This window comes from Camelus ferus, chromosome 27 (assembly GCF_009834535.1).
Source record: "Camelus ferus isolate YT-003-E chromosome 27, BCGSAC_Cfer_1.0, whole genome shotgun sequence".
Taxonomy (NCBI): domain Eukaryota; kingdom Metazoa; phylum Chordata; class Mammalia; order Artiodactyla; family Camelidae; genus Camelus; species Camelus ferus.
Genome location: NC_045722.1, coordinates 22,683,988 through 22,700,332, shown reverse-complemented (window position 1 = coordinate 22,700,332; position 16,345 = coordinate 22,683,988). Strand labels below are relative to the sequence as shown.

At 40.0% G+C, this 16,345-nt stretch overlaps 1 protein-coding gene across 6 annotated transcripts in view; it reads right to left on the bottom strand.

Annotated features, from left to right (window-relative positions):
* TJP1 (tight junction protein 1) overlaps positions 1 to 16,345 on the bottom strand; it is a 211,729-nt gene that overhangs the window by 61,364 nt on the left and 134,020 nt on the right. For all 6 annotated transcript variants that reach the window (XM_032469197.1, XM_032469198.1, XM_032469199.1 and 3 more), the window contains one exon: positions 10,680 to 10,736. In XM_032469197.1, coding sequence (XP_032325088.1) covers positions 10,680 to 10,736 — 57 coding nt within the window. The remainder of the gene's footprint in view (positions 1 to 10,679; positions 10,737 to 16,345) is intronic.

Below are 16,345 nucleotides of genomic sequence, written 5' to 3'. Positions count from 1 at the left end.
CTTCTTCCAGGCACTTCCAATTGCCCTTCTCCAAAACTGTCATTTTCTCCACAAAACTGACCTCATCACCAATGTTTTTTTCAGCTTAAAAAAAATAGACGCCAGAATTTTGGCTCCTTCCTTACCAACGTTACTATGTTTTATTTTATTCTTTTTATTGTATGTATATGTAGTTTACGGGATAGAATTACCTAAGTTCTGAATTTCAGATATTAGATTTCATACCTATTTCTTATGTTTAAAATTAAATTTTACATACATATAAAAAGAGCATTACATGCTGAGTCCAAAGGCTTGTGTTCAAGATCCACCTCTCTGGGACATTTCACCAGAACTTTCTGAGACTCAGTTTACTCCATGTGATTAATATCACCTATTTCACAGAGGATTAAATAAAATGAAGGCTGTGAAACATTCACAATGCACTCTATAAATGTAAACACTGGCCTTCCACCAGATAAAACAAGGCTAGCTTAGTTTCCTTGCATACCTCAGTGTTCAGTGCTCACTTTGGACTTATCGTATACTAGCTTAGAGCTACTCTACAGATATGCAGGGTTCCCCTCCTCACCCCTTTCCAGAGAACAGCTTTACTGACATATAATTTACCTAACACTAAATTCCCTCTTTAAAATGTACAATTCAGTATTTTCCTATATTTAGAGCTGTGCAACCATCAACACAACTAATTTTATACCATCTTTATCACTCTAAAGAGAAACTCCCTACCCTCCACCCATCACCCCTGTATTCCTTCAGTCCTAAAATCCACTAGCCTACTTTCTGTCCATTCACCTGTTCTGGCCATTTCACATAAATGCAATCATACAACATGGCCCTCTGTGACTGGCTTCTCTGAGTGAGTGTCATGGTTTGAGGTTCACCCGTGTCATGGCACGTGTCAGTACTGCACTTCTGTTTACTGCTAAATAATACTCCAGTGCATGGATAACCACATTTTGCTCACTCATTAGTCATCAGTGCATGGGCGTTGGGTTATCTGCACTTTCAGGCTACTGAGAATCATGCCATGAACAGTCATGTGTAAGTTATGATGTGGATATCTGTCTCCACATCTCTTGGATAGATACCTAAGCGTGGAACTGCTGGGTCGCATGGAAATTCCATGTTTAACTTCTGAGAATACTCTTACTCAGTTTACCACAGTGGTTGCACCATTTTACATGAGCACCTGCCAACATCCACATCCTCATCAACACTTGTTATTGTCTGTTTCTGTGGTTACAGCCATTCCAGACGGTGTGACAGGGGATCTCACTGTCACTTTTGACAACATTTGTCTCATGGCCAATGATACTGACCATCTTTTCACGTTTACTGGATAGTTCTCCGTCTTCTTTGCAGAAATGTCTATTCAAACCTTCTGTCCATTTAAAAAATGGAATTATTTGTCTTTTTACTATTGAATTATAGATTTCTATATTCTGGATACAAGTTCCTTATCAGATAGGTAATTTGCAAATATTTTCTCCCATTGTGGGTTATCCTTTCTCTTCCTTGTTCAAAGTTTCTTGGTTTCCTTCTGAAACACAAAAGATTCAAATTTTGATGTGGTCCAGTTCTACCTGCTGTCTCTTTTGTTGCTTGTACTTTAATATCATATCTAAGAAACCACTGCCTAACCCGGGTCATAAAGATTTATTCCTGTGTTTTCTTCTAAGAGTTTTACAGTTTTAGTGCTTACATGTAGGCCTATGACCCGTGTGAAGTTGATTTTTGTTCCTGGTGTGAGGTAGGAGTCATCACTCTCCATGTGGTTAACCAGTGGTCCAGCACCATCGGTCGCTCACTGCACTGTCTTGGCCCCCTGGTCCCAAGTTACTTCTTACCCAGTCACTTCCTACTTGAAACACATGGCTGCTCATCCTTAGGTTATCTCTTAACTAGATTCTTTGCTTTCAACACACTTCCACCTTTAACGTTTTTTTTTTTAAGTTTTAGGTATACAATGTATACAATACTGTTTTTTAAACTTTTTAAAAGTATAGCTGATTTACATATAATCAACATAGTGATACAAATTTGTATAGATTATACTCCATTTAAAGTTATTATAAAATATTGGATATATTTCCCTGTCCTGTACAATACATCCTTGTAGCTTATTTATTTTATAAATAGTAGTTTGTACTTCTTAATCCCCTACTCCTTTGCTGTCCCTGCCCCCCGCAGTAACCACCAGTTTGCTCTCTATATCTGAGTCTGTTTTTTTCTTGTTATATTCATTAGTTTTCATTTTTAGATTCCACATACAAGTGGTAACATACAGTATCTGTCTTTCTTCACCTGACTTATCTCAATAAGCATCCTCTAGGTCCATCCATGCTGTTGCAAATGACAATTTCACTCATTTTCTGAGTAGTACTCCACTGTATATAATGTATATACTGCATCTTCTTTGTCTGTCCATCCACTGATGGACACTCAGGTTGCTTCATATCTTAGCTATTGTAAATAATGCTGCCGTGAACACTGGTATGTATCTTTATGAATTACTATTTTTGTTTCCTTTGAATATATACTTAGAAATGGATTTGCTGGACCATATGGTAGTTCTATTTTCAGTTTTTTGAGGAACCTCTGTATTGTTTTCGACAGTGTTGCACCAATTTATATTCCCACCAACACTGTAGGAGGGTTCTCTTTACTCCACATCCTTACCAATACTTGTTATTCGCAGACCTCTTGATGACAGACATCCTGAGGAGTTCCAAGTATCCTGGGCTGATGTAAGCCCACTGGTGAGTGGGGAAGGTGCCCAGGGGATCTCAGGGCTGACTGCCCACCACTGAGTGAAGCCAGGTCCCAGGGTCTCCGCCTGCAGGGCCCAGGTGTCCCAGAGCTGATGTGGAACCACTGGTGAGTGGAGCCAAGGCCCAGAGGGTCCTAGGGCTGGTGCCTGCCCGTCAGTGTGCGAGGCTGGCTGCAGCTCACAAGTGGGTGCAGCCGGGTCCTGGGGTTTCTGGCTGCAGGGCCCTGGGGATCCTGGTGCTAATGAGCCAGAGGGAGGATTCCAAATGGCACTTGCTGGCACCAGTGTCCACATGGTAGAATGAGCTCCCCAAAATGGATACCACCACCATCTGCATCCCCAGGGTGAGCTGTGGTTGCTGCTGGCCTCTCCAGAGACTCCCCAAGATCAGATAGGCGGTCTGACCCAGGCCCCTTTCAAATTACCGCTTCTGCCGTGGGTCCAGGAGAAGGTGAGATTTCGTGTGCGCCCTCTGAGAGTGAGGTCTGTATTTCCCACAGCCCTCTAGGTCTCCAGAAAGTAAGCCCCATTCGTCTTCAAAGCCAAACATTCTGGGGACTTGTCTTCCTGGTGCAGGAGCCGACAGGGGAGACTGATGTGGGCTCAGACCCCGCACTCCTTGGGGGGACCGCTGTGACCGTAGCTGCCCTCCCTTCTGTGGGCCGCCCGCCTGCCCTCCTGTGGTTCCTTCTTTGTCTCTTCAGTTCTGGAAGATCCTTTCTGCTTCTGGTCTTGCTCATCCTAGCTGCTCTGTAAACAGCTGTAGTTCTGGTGCCTCGGAGAGGAGGAGAGCCCAGGGCTTACAAACTACTTGGCCATCTTGGCCAACCCTCTCTCAAACGTCCCTCAACCTTTTAATTCTTTAGTATACAAATACTCGTTTAACCTTTCACATGATTCTTTTTCAGGAAATAAAAAAGTGGAACTGTCCAATTCATTCCTGAGCACTTACTCATTTCTCAAAGAACTATAAAAAAAAGTGCATTTTCTAAGGGAGAACATCTGAAACTAAAGAAAATTGTGCGTATGTCAGGTGGACGGGGTGAACTCAGGATCACCTTGGATGTAACCACCATCTCAAGCTACAGACCTGCATTTGCCAATACCAGCGCCACTATATGCAGGACTGCTGAGCACTTAAAATGTGGCCAGTCTTACCTGAAATGTGCTGAAATTGCAAGCTGTCAGTATGGAAAAAACCAAAGTACAGCATATCGATTTTTAAATATTAATTACATGTTAAAAACAGTATTTTAGATACACTAAGTTAAATAAGGTCCATGGTAAAATTAATTTCACCCATACTTTACATTTTTTAACGTGAAGAGTAGAAAAATTTTAATTACATATGCGGTTTGCATCACACTGCTACTGGACAATGCTGCTACAGATCTCCTAAGAGTGACTCTAGTGAATAGACTGACCTCCTATGAAATTAAGTTTTATTGGGCATAACTAAGTGCCAAGCATTAAAGGGACAAAAAACCGGTTATATCCTACCCTTAAGAAAACTACAATGCAATAGGAGATGGGTAGACAACTACTTGAGGTATACATTCACCAGCCGCTGAGGACCAGTGGGGGAGATAAACTCCGCCAGCTAAGGAGCTCCACCTGCTTCTTTTCGGATAAAATCCCCAGGGCTTGGTACACAGTGGGGCACCAGGAAATGACTGAGCTTTGAAGAAGGAACAGGATGTCAATGGTTTCCAGTATGCTAAGATGAAGAAACTTTCCTCTGAGGACGCAAACAGAAGGATGGGGCACTACAGAGGCATAGCATATATTATTCTGGACAGTAAACAGCATAAAGTGCTGGAGTTCTAAATCACAGGATTTTTATTCTTTTACCTTCACCTTTCACGTAACTGACCATCAGATGTCAAGGAATATGAATTTGCCCTTAATTGGCCATACACAATATCTGTAACTCCAGGTTACCGCCAAAAGAACACAGCCTCAAATTATCTCCACTTAATACTACTCCCGAAGCTCACTTGGCTGAATTCAAGGAGAATGACTTTCTCGTTCCTCTGTCAATGTTTCTTAAAAATGTAATGCCAGAGGCCATGGCCCTCTGTTTCAAAAAACGCATTTTTAAAAATGCATATTAAGAGGAAAAAGAAAGAAAAAAATGTGTATCAGGGTCCTATCCCAGACTAAATGACTGAGCATCTCTGGTGGTCAAGGAAGACCCAGTGGGCTTCTCTGTGCAGTACGCCTGGCGCTAAGCCATGCCTGCAGGCCAAATCTAGCTGGCTGCCCATTTTTCTAAATCAAGTTTCACTGGGACAGACACACCCATTTGCTTATCTACTCTCTATGGCTGTTTCTGCAATACAACTGCAGACCTGAGTAGCTGTGACCTGCAAGGCCTAAAACATTTATTTATTATTTGGCTCTTTACAGCCAAAGTTTGCTCACAATGTTCTAGATACTCTAAATTTTATTCTGCATCAACTCAGAATACCAAAGGAAAGATATGTGAAAGTATAACTCTGCAGCCCCAGAGGATGAAGTCAACTGAATTATGCTTTGGCAGGAGTCTCTGGGCTTGCAGTGACAGGTCTATTTTTAGAAACCTTCAAAACCAATTCCTGGAGGGATGGTTGTTGAGGACGTCCATTCTGTCACTGTCTCTCTTTGATGAGGCCCAGAGGCAACACAGCTCTGTGTTCCCAGCACAACAGTGACCAGGTTTAAACACCAAAGAACTATGAATTACACACTCATTTTGTCTCTGCGTATTTTTTGATGACACTTGACTGGGTTTGTCCTCCCCTCGGGGCAAAAGAAAGCTGCAACACAAGAAGAGCCCACAGCCTGGAGCTTACACTCATCTTCCAGACAGCAGTTCTCAGACTGCCCGCGTATCACAACCACAGCTGTGATGAGCCAGTATGACATGTTTAACACATTCGGAAAATCAGATTCTGTTTTCTTTTCTCAAAATTCAGGATCTCCCCCTACTTTGTCTAAGCTAATGAGATACGGATCTGCAGTAAATAACTGAGCATTTTCCCACAACTGACAACACCACGAAGAGCAGCAGAAAGAGATACATACTTTAGCTAACTGAAGTGTCATATTTTATTTTGCTTATTTAAAAACTAAAAAGGTATTAGGAAAAAACAAATGTAATGTGATATGGTCAAATTACACCCATGGTCTCAAATGATCCAGCTTACACCTTAAGAAATTATAAAAAGAAGATCAATTTAAACCCAATGTAAGCAGAAAAAAATTTAACATTAAAGTAAGAGCAGAGATCAATGAAATACAAGGCAGAAAATTAAAAATATCAATAAAAATAAAAGGTAGTATTTTGGGGAAAAAAAATCAGTGAATTGTTAAGCCTCTAGCCAGGCTGACCAAGAAAGGAGACACAAATTACCAACATCAGAAATGAAACCCAGACCACCGATCCATACCCTAAAACATTACAGTAAGGGAATGTATGGACAATTTTATGTCTACAAATTTGACAATTTAGATAAAAGGGACAAATACTTTGAAAGATACAAAATACCAAAGCTACCCAAAAAAGTTCCCAAAAGCTAACAAATACATAATGTGAATAGTCACATAAAATTAAAGAAAATGAATTTATAGTTAAAAGCCTTCTCACAAAGAAAACTCTCGTACCAGATGGCCAAAATAGTGAATTCTACCGAATATTTAAGGGAGAAATAACTTCAGCTGTGCATTAACTCTACCAGAGAGCACCACAAGAAGGAATACTTCCTGCTTGTTTTGAGGCTAGCAGCTTTCCTCACTCCAAAACCAGATAAATACAAGAAAAAGTACTAATCTCTCTCATGAACAAAGAAACAAACACCTTCATGAAAACACTAGCAAATTAACCCAGCAATATATAAAATGAGTAATAGGTCGAATTTATCTTGGGAATAAAAGGCTGCTCAATATTCAAAAAGCACAAAATTGACCATACCAACAGACTAAAAAGAAAACTCATGACAGTCTCAATCAATACTTGCAAAAAAAGCACCGGGCAAAATCCACCATCCATCCATGATTTAAAACAAAACAAAAGAAACAAACAAAAAACCCATCTCTCAGCAAAGTAAGTATAAAAGGGAATTTCCTCAACCTAATAAATGGCAAAACTGAAATACTGGGGAACTTCCTTAACCTCACAAAGTGCATCTACACAAATCCTACTGCCAACATCATACTTACTGGTGAAAAAAAGGCTTTCATCTAAAATTTGGAATAAGGCAAGGATGCCTGCTTACTGTACCTATTCAACATCAACCTGCAAGCCCGAGCATATCATCAGAAAAGAGGAAATAAAACTGCCTCCATTCACAGATGACATGATTGTCAACACCGAAAAATGCCGAAGAATCTACAAAAAAAGTTCCCGGAACTCGTAAGTTTAGAAAAGTAACAAGTTCACTATTAAAAAAAAATAAAATCAGTTGCATTTCTACATACTAATGAACAATCAAAAACTGAAATTTAAAAAATACCATTTATAATGGCTCGGGGAAACATGAAATACACTTAACTAGAAATCTAACAAAATCTGCACAGAAGCTGTATATTTGAAAACTACACAACAGCAATAAAGGAAATGGAGAGAGATATCACATTCATCGTGTGGACTACTCAATACTGTTGTCAATTTTCCCTAAGTTGATCTGTAGATTCAATGCAATCCCAATGAAAATCCTAACAGATTTTTTTCTTTGATAAACTTATTCTAAAATTCATATAGAAAGGCAAAAGAACTGGCCAAAACAATTAAAAATAATAATAAATTTAGAGGACTCACACTACTTGATTTTCACATTTAATATAAAGCTACAATAATCAAAGCAGAAGGACAGACACACAGATCAATAAAACAGACAAGGGAAAGACCCACACATATACGGTCACTGATTTTTGAAAAAGTAGAAAGCAACTAAATGAAGAAAGGATAACCTTTTCAAAAAATTGGACAGCCGTATTAAAAAAAAATCCCTGCCTTTACCTCTTAATACAAACAAAGTGTAATCTAAACAAACAAACAGACAAAAACTTCCAGAAGAAAACAACAGGAAAAATATTTGGGACCTTGGGTTTGGCAAAGACTTCTTAGATACAAAACCAAAAGCAAAACCAATAAAAGCAAAAAGTAACAAACTGGACGCTATCAAAACTTAAAACGTATGCTCTATAAAAGATACTGTTAAGAGAAGGAAAAAGGCAAGCCACAGATTGAGAAAAAACATTTATTTGCAAAATAATAACCTGATAAAGAACTTTTATCCAGAAGATATTAAAAGCTCTTAAAACTCAAGAAGTGACAACTTCTGTGCCCCAAGGGACACAATCAACAGAGAGCAAAGGTCACCCAAGGAATGGTAAAAAACATTTACAAGTCATATCTCTGATAAGGGGTTAATTACCAGAAAATAAAAACTCCTACAACTCAACAAATAAAAACCAAATAACCCAACTGAAAAATGGACAAGGGAACTGTGAACAGACGGTAAACTTAATATTGTGTATATGTTACCACAGTTTAAAAAAAAGTATAAAAATTAATAAACAGAAACTTCAATTAAAATAGAGCTGGGAGGCCAGAAAGGAGAGCCTCCCAAGCACTGTGCTATTAGCAGAGCCCAGGGGAAGACAGATCTCCTCTCCTTGCCTGGCAAGAGCTCAGCCAGTGAGACACTGCCAAACTCAGCCAATGAAAACCCACTACACTCCGAATTCTCAATTCTGCCAATGGACTCTTTGTTTACTGCACTCCTCCAACTTCCTGTTCCCCTCTACAAAAGAGTCCTCCTCTCCATTTCTGCTGGGGTCTTGCACTATGTCTCCCCGGGGATGCAGACCCTAAATTGCAATTCTTTGCTGATCCCAAGTAAAACTATTTTGCTGGAGAAATAACTGGCAGTCTACTTGTTTAAGGTCAATGTAAGAAAACAAACAACCCAATTAAAAACGGGAAAAAGATGTGAACACATTTTACCATGGAAGATACATGGATGACAACTAAGCACAGAAACAGATATTCAACATTATTAGTCTTTAGAGAACTACAAATGAAAACCACGATGACGTACCACTACACATCTATTAAAACAGCTAAAATTAAGGAGGGAAAAAACCCAACCCTGGTAATACCAAGAGCTGGTGAGGGTACAAACCACTGGAGCTCTGAGGCATTGCTGATGGGGACGTAAATGTAGTGTGACAGCTTCTTACAAAAGTTAAAACATTCACTTACAGAAAACCCACAGCAATTCCACTCTGAGGTATTTAACCAAGAGAAAAAATTTCTGTTCATACAAAAACCTGTACACTAGAGCAGATTTATTCATAATCACCAAAAACTGGAAACAGCCCCAATGTATCAAGACCAGAGAATAAAAAAGCAGATTATCCTACACTCATACGATGGAATGCTCCTTAGCAGTAAGAGGGAACTAGCTACTGACGCTAGTAGCATGATGGAGAAATCTCACATGCATCAGGCCAAGAAGTCAGCATCAAAAGGCTGCGCATTGTATGAGTTCACCAACATGACATTCTGGAACAGAAAAGACATCAGTGGTCGCCAAGTGCTGGAGGTGAGGGGACAGGGTCACTATAAATGACACAAGGGAAAGGTTCAGGGTGATGGAACTCTTCTCTGTTTTGTTTGTAGCAGTGCTTATATGACTGTTATCTGACTGTAGGTGTTTGTCAGACTCAGGACCATACACTAGGATGAATAGTACTATGTGTAAATTGTATCGATAAAAATAATAAACGTATTAAGCAAATAAATGCAATGTAAAAAAAAATCAAATTAGTCTCTTGCAACCAGCCAATTAAACATTTTTAAGGTACGAAGGTATAAATTTAATTTGATTTAAATATGCTACCTATCAGCACATTTCACACAGGCCATACCTTAGCTCTACAAATTAAAAGTCCAGGTTAGTATTATTTAATGATTCCTTTCACCACTTAGGGAGACACACACAAAAAATCGGCTATATCTTATCTGAAATCACTGGTTTTTAATAATTCATTTATCCATGATCTATTATGTGCAGATTCAAACACTCAGGAGATAATCAGGGCAGGGTTCAGGAACATGATTTTCCCAGTTCCGTTTCCCTACTAATAGATTTAGCTGGGAGAAATAGTTAAGTGTGAAATATTTAAATATCCCCTAATCTTTTCCAGTACCTTCCCTAAGGAGAAGGAAGGGTAGTCAGCAGAGTCAGCTCCCTGCAAAGGGAGGGAAGGGGAGACTGGTGGGAGCAGTACTTGGTGTCAAGCATGATTAGGTGACATTAGCTCCATTTTAACCAAGGCATTAGAAGCATGTTGGCTCACTCGCCCATTTCTAAAGGGAATCACGCAGCACTGGGATTCAAATTCAGGGCGGTCTCCTTTCAGACAAAGCTCTTACTCTCACCACCTTCTTGCTGTTTGCTTTCTGCCCAGCTGCAACTGTTAAAGCAAAGCTTGGGTCCACATGCTTCAAATCAACGAGCACCTTTTAAGATTTTACTGCTCACAAGACTCTGTTCGATTCTAAATCCCAAGCCTACAATACATGTACTTACACTCAGAAAGGCTGAAACAGTTTACAATTTCCACCAATGTACAGTGTCTTTTATCTGATCACTCAAAATTATAAAAATAAATCACTTCATTTCTTCAGTTGTGATTAAAAAGAGCAATATACAAATAACCACCAAAAGGATATGTGAAAAAGTAATCATGTTCACTTTTGACCTTAATAAAGAATTTATTGCAACTCGAACTGTAAACAAAGGGATATAGAAAAGTTCTTCCCCTTTCCTCTGGCTTCCTGACATGTGGCTTTCCTCTATTGTTCCCCAAGCCTCCAGTATCCTGAGTTAAACACACAGCACTCACTCCAACTCACCCTGTGAAGCGTCACCGTGTGCTGTTCCCATATAGCTGTTTCCTCCATCGCTGTGTTCTGGTAAAGGAAAAGAAAAACAAGTAATTACCTTTTAAGACAAGGTCTTTAACAGAGTGAATGAGAACATCCAGCAAACAATTTAGCACACTGCAAGACCAAGATCCATAGTTTTAATACTAGATACTCTGAAAAGGGCTTAATAATTATACAAGGGTTTTGCTTGCTTTTGTTTTTGTTTTAAGAGACAGGAAACTACACACAGGAACTTCCTTTGTTTTTAACTTAATTTGGACAGATGCCACTCTATAGTCATTTCATGCCAGCTGCAATCAGTGTTCAAGCTAATTCTGCAACTTTATAGTTAACATCAGACAGAAAAGAATAGAAGTTGGAATGCTATTTTTTTTAAGTATCTAACGCTACATAAAAACACTGCAAAGCATTCCTTACGTTGTGCAAAGGAAGGAAAAGTCGAACATCTCTGAACCCAGCAATTAAAAATATCCATGATATAGGAAAACAGGTAAGACCATTTGATAGATTTGGTCAATGGTTGCTTCAGTATCAGGTAAAACGCTACTGCTCCACCTAGTTTCAGTTTTACTGCAGAATTACCTTCTCAAGATTTGTTTATAACACTAAAAAATAAAAAATTTTAAAAAAAGGCTTTCCTAGTATACATCTCATGCACACACGCCCATGCCATACAGAAGAGAAAAACAAACAATTCCAACCCCTGCCCCCAAGAACTGCCTTAAAATTAAAGTGATTCAACTTCCAACAGAGGTGCTACTCAAACGTCAGTGAAGTTCAGGTTCCTCCCCTGTCGAGAACTTCTTACGAAAGAGGGAATCAAATGACTGACTACCCAAGGGGTGAGCACTGAAGAATTCAAAGTATATTTCTTATACATTGGGTTAATTGCTCTTGGAGGCCTAAAGTGATTCAAAATCTCTTTTAATGTTAACCATCTTCTGGAATTGGGGTTCCTAAACATACATATATTTACAGTTTTTAAAAAGATTTTGCAAAAAATAAATTTAAAAAAAGGAGGAGGAGGATATAGCTCAGCGGTACTGTGTGTGCTTAGTATGCACGAGGTCTTGGTTTCAATCCCAGTATCTCTTCTAAAAATAAATAAATGAATAAACCTAATTACCTCCCCCCTCAAAAAAAGGCTTTTGCAGACTTATCCAAAAGCAGGGTGGAAAGGGAGGCAGCTGAGCACGCTGTTGCCAGAACACCACCCGGTACCCACTGTTACACTGTCTAGTCCTGCTACGCGACTGTCACTAGCATCACCAGAACGTGGCCCCACAGTGCTGCCTGGGGCCCATTTCTCCTTTCCCACAGCAACTTTAATCAAACATTAATGCTGCTTTAGAAAACAAGTCCCTAATAAAGAAAGCCCGTTTCCCTAAATTCAAAGCAACAAGATGAACTTCCCTGCCGGATGAATAAGAGAGGGAGAGAAAGGATCTCTCTGTTCTCTCCCGTAGATAAGAACTGTCCACCAGCGTTTTGTTTCAGGCTTTCAGTCAAGCACAGTGAAATCTCCTTTGAATGAGACTTCTGCTGGAAACAAAGCTGTTTTGTTTTGTTTTTTTAACAAAAACTGATCAGGATTTATATATTTTAAAAAAAAACTCCCCCATTAGTGTGACAGTGATGATACGAGTCATTCTGCTAAACATCAGGAGTCCCACTGAAATACACAGGCTAAAAACACCGGTCTGTCCAGTCTTAGCTGAGAACTGCCTGCAGGGCTCTGGGCTCCCCTCCCCGGCCCCGCCTCTGTAGCAAGCAGCACCGTCCAGGGCCCTTTTAATTCCTCTCCTACCAGTGCAAAGTGACCTGATAACCAGCAAGCACCTCGACAGCATGTTCTTTGGTAAGAAAATGTATCATCCACCATATGCTTTTCATGGCCACACAGTTTTCCATTTAGCACAAGAATATTATCAAATGAGGACATTCATTTCACGTGAAGGGAGGAAAAGCAGGTTATGAAACAGCTTACATATTGTTATCCTAATTTTGTTTAGACATGAATGAAAAGAAAGGCTAAAAGGACACACAAAACGTTAACACTGACCATCTTCAAAGTGAAGGGATTACGGGGGATATTTTTCACGAGGCATTTTTTTGGCTTTCCTTTCTCCATTCCCAATCAGAAAAAAATTGTCGAAATATTTTAAAACACATTCATCAAATCCCATTTGAAACTCCAAATATGTATTTTTAACTTTGCTTTTCAGAAAAAAATCAAACAATACCTAAGAAGATTATTTTATGCTTTACTGCTAATTACAAAAATTATTTATTCTATTAGTAAGGGATTTATACATTAAGCTTCTAGAAGAGTATGGTAAGAGAAACTTATTTTATTTACATAAGGGGCAAAATAAAAATAGTAAAACAACTGTTCTCAGAATTTCAATCAAAATTAATGTTTCCTCAGAGAAGTATACACCTCAACCAACAAAACGGCTTCCCCCAAAAAGGGTAATATAATAGCTCACTTCTCTGTTAAAGTGAGACATGGCCTCATTAGCTTGATTCATCAGAATGAGACCACTGTACAAGAAAGCAAGCAACAGAGAAGGAAACATCAAGAAGGGTGGTCAGGGCCCCCCCCCGAGCAGCACACGACACCCACGTAACCCACAATGTAGTAAGGTGGTAAGCCCTGCGATCCAGACCACTAAAGGGAAAACACGACAGGAGCCACCCATCTCTCTCCACTCTCATGTCGTGGTTTCCTTCAGAGGTAACAGCAGCACAGTTCTATCCATGGTTGTTCGTGTCACCAGGAAGACTTTATGAGGAGTTCTGAAGGAAGGGAGGGATGAACAAATGGCTGAACGCAGAGATCTGTGATAATACAAATATGGTCCAATAAAATGGGAGCATCTTGGTTGATGGGATACAAGTAGCTACTGTGAAATTCTTTCAACGTTGCTATGTTCAAAAGTGATCATAAGATGCTGGGTGGGGGTGGGGAGTCTTACAGTAAATCATTCAGAAATTAAAGGATAAAGCCGGTATAAAACATTTTTACTACTAAATTGGATACCTTAGAAATTTTGATACTTTTGATACTAATATTAAAGTTTCGATACTTCAGAAAAATGGAGATTTCCTTTGAAAGGATACCTAAGAAGCAACTGGCCTCTGTGGTAGAGAAAGAGAAATGGGGGGAAGGGGGTGCAGGGAATCTCTCATTTTCGCTGTGAGCCCTTTTGTAAGGTTTTACTAAGTTCATCTATTACTTATTCAAATAAATGATTTAAAAAATATCATCCTTATTGTAAAATTGCTTACTTGTCATTTCTCTTATTGGGGAAAAAAACACAGAATGCGTAACTGCATAACTCGCACAGGCTTTCCCGCTAAGGGAAGGAAGTCTCATCCCCAAAGCATTCTGGCCTGTGGGGAGACCGCAGTGAGAAGAGCCCCTCCTCCAGGAAGGGCTCCAGCACTCTCATTCCCGACAACTCTGAAAGACGCTGTTAAGCAGAAAATGAACTTAGCTAGAGAGCAGATTAGAGCTCAAACCTGCCATTAACTAGAAAAGTAACTTAGTTTCCTCATTTATAAAATTCGAGTGGGATGAGATCACCCGTGCAGCACCGCAGGCACCCAGGGTGACTGGGACCTGCGGCTGCTGGATTCCCAGTTCCACACACGTCTCTAAGTCAGCATCAACTGACCAGAATCACAATTTCTGAAGAAGCAAAAAGCTGCGTTTCAGAACCTGCCAAGAGTCTGTTTGGCCTCTTTGTTCTAAGCTCCAGCTGGCAGAGACACTACTCAGATCACCAACTCTGAAGGGCTTCCTGCCAAAACTTCAGATCCTAATTCGAGGCAGTTTCACTGTCCTTTAGGGCTGATTACAGCTCAAATGGGGAAAAGACAAGACGACACGAGAGCTGACAAGACAGGAGGAGCCCTCAACTGGGAGCAGACCAAATCCAAGACAGGGTAAATAAAGCAAGAGTTCTCCAAATGAAGAAAAATCTTAACTCCTTAACATTATCAAGATTTATAGTCAGATAAAATTGACCATCCTGGGGGAGGGTGCATAGTTTAAGTGGTAGAGCACATGTTTAGCACGCACAAGGTCCTGGGTTCAATCCTCAGCACCTCCTCTAAAAACAAATAAGTAAACCTAATTACCTCCCCCACTCCCCCAAAATTTACTATCCTGATGCCTGTAATTTCCAAAACAATCCATTCATTCATTTAACCCTTGGAATTGAATAAATTGGTCCTTCTTTCTCTGTAAGGGCTCAGGAAGGCTTGTAACACCACATAAACAGTGTACATGAGGCATCAAGGAGGATGGAGAGGACTGTTTGCTGTGCTGATCAGGGACTGAGTCCCCAAGAAAGCAAGAGCTGAGTTCCAGCTTGAAGGATGACCAGAAAAAAAGTGGGGAAAGATGTTTGCAGAAAAAAACAGCGTGTCAGCAAGGTTGTGGGTAATGCATGCAAAGCTGGCTTTGCTAATGCTGAGCCCTACAACTGGCAGAACAGGGAAAGGGCACAAAGAGAAGGTGCAGGACATCACCACAGGCTTGTGACAAAATGCGAAGGATTCCAAATTCGCTGGGAAGACACTGGAATTGGAGGCAGTCATGTGATACCATCAACTCATTCTGATGGCTGTGATGTGGAAGGCGGATTTGAGTCACAGAAACCAGCTAGAAAGTTAAAGCAGAAAAGGGGAGGAGTTCAAGATGGCTGTTAGGGTTCACAACTGGGCAGCTGAGTGAAGGAGCAGAAAGCAGGAAAGATGACAAATCCAGTTTCAGACATCTGTAATTTACAGTGCCTGTGGAAATACTGAAGCAGAGATGCAGGCAGGAGGCCGGAGGATACACAGGTCTGAAGATCGGAACTGGGATCTGGAGCAGGTAAGCATCTAGGAAGAATCAACAAAGTAGTACTGAACCCAAGACAAAATATCCAGTTACCAGAGGACCAAGATGACCCTGTGGACTACAAATATTTTAAGGGGAAAAAAAAAGAACCTAAGGAATCAGAGAAGAAGAGTGAGTGAGGAAGTAATACAAACATCATCTACTGTCCAGAGAATACAGCAAGACGAAATATTAAAAAGGAAGATACCATAAAATAACAATTTCATATTTTTTAAATTGTTGGACTCTTAAATATTAAATATGTATCTAAAATAGTGTACTCAGTACTGACTCTTACATAAAGCACGTTGAACACTCTTTCCTGATGATTTGTGGTCCCCGATTAGGAAAACCAAATAGTAACGAGAAAGAATACTCCGGTAGCTCTGTATCTGGGTTCCTCCTGTAAGCAAAGCCACTAAGCTGAATTGTTTCTGAATTTGCCTGCCCTCCAAAGTTTTTGTTTTGTTCTTTTAGCTTCTTTCCATCCAAAATAGAAAGCAAGACCCCCTGTAGAGTTAAGCCTGAAGTCAGAACAATTTCAGTGAATCCAACAGATGACCCCTGCCCCCCTTTGACTTTTCAGTTAAGCATTTAATTTCAAACGTGATCACTGCTATGCAAATGAATTACAAAAAGACTAGCGTATGTGCAAAAACATGAGAGAAACATACACTTGGATTGAAGGGCTGTCATGGAAACTCTCAAAATGGAGATGTCCAGGGATGGTAAATAAAGATAA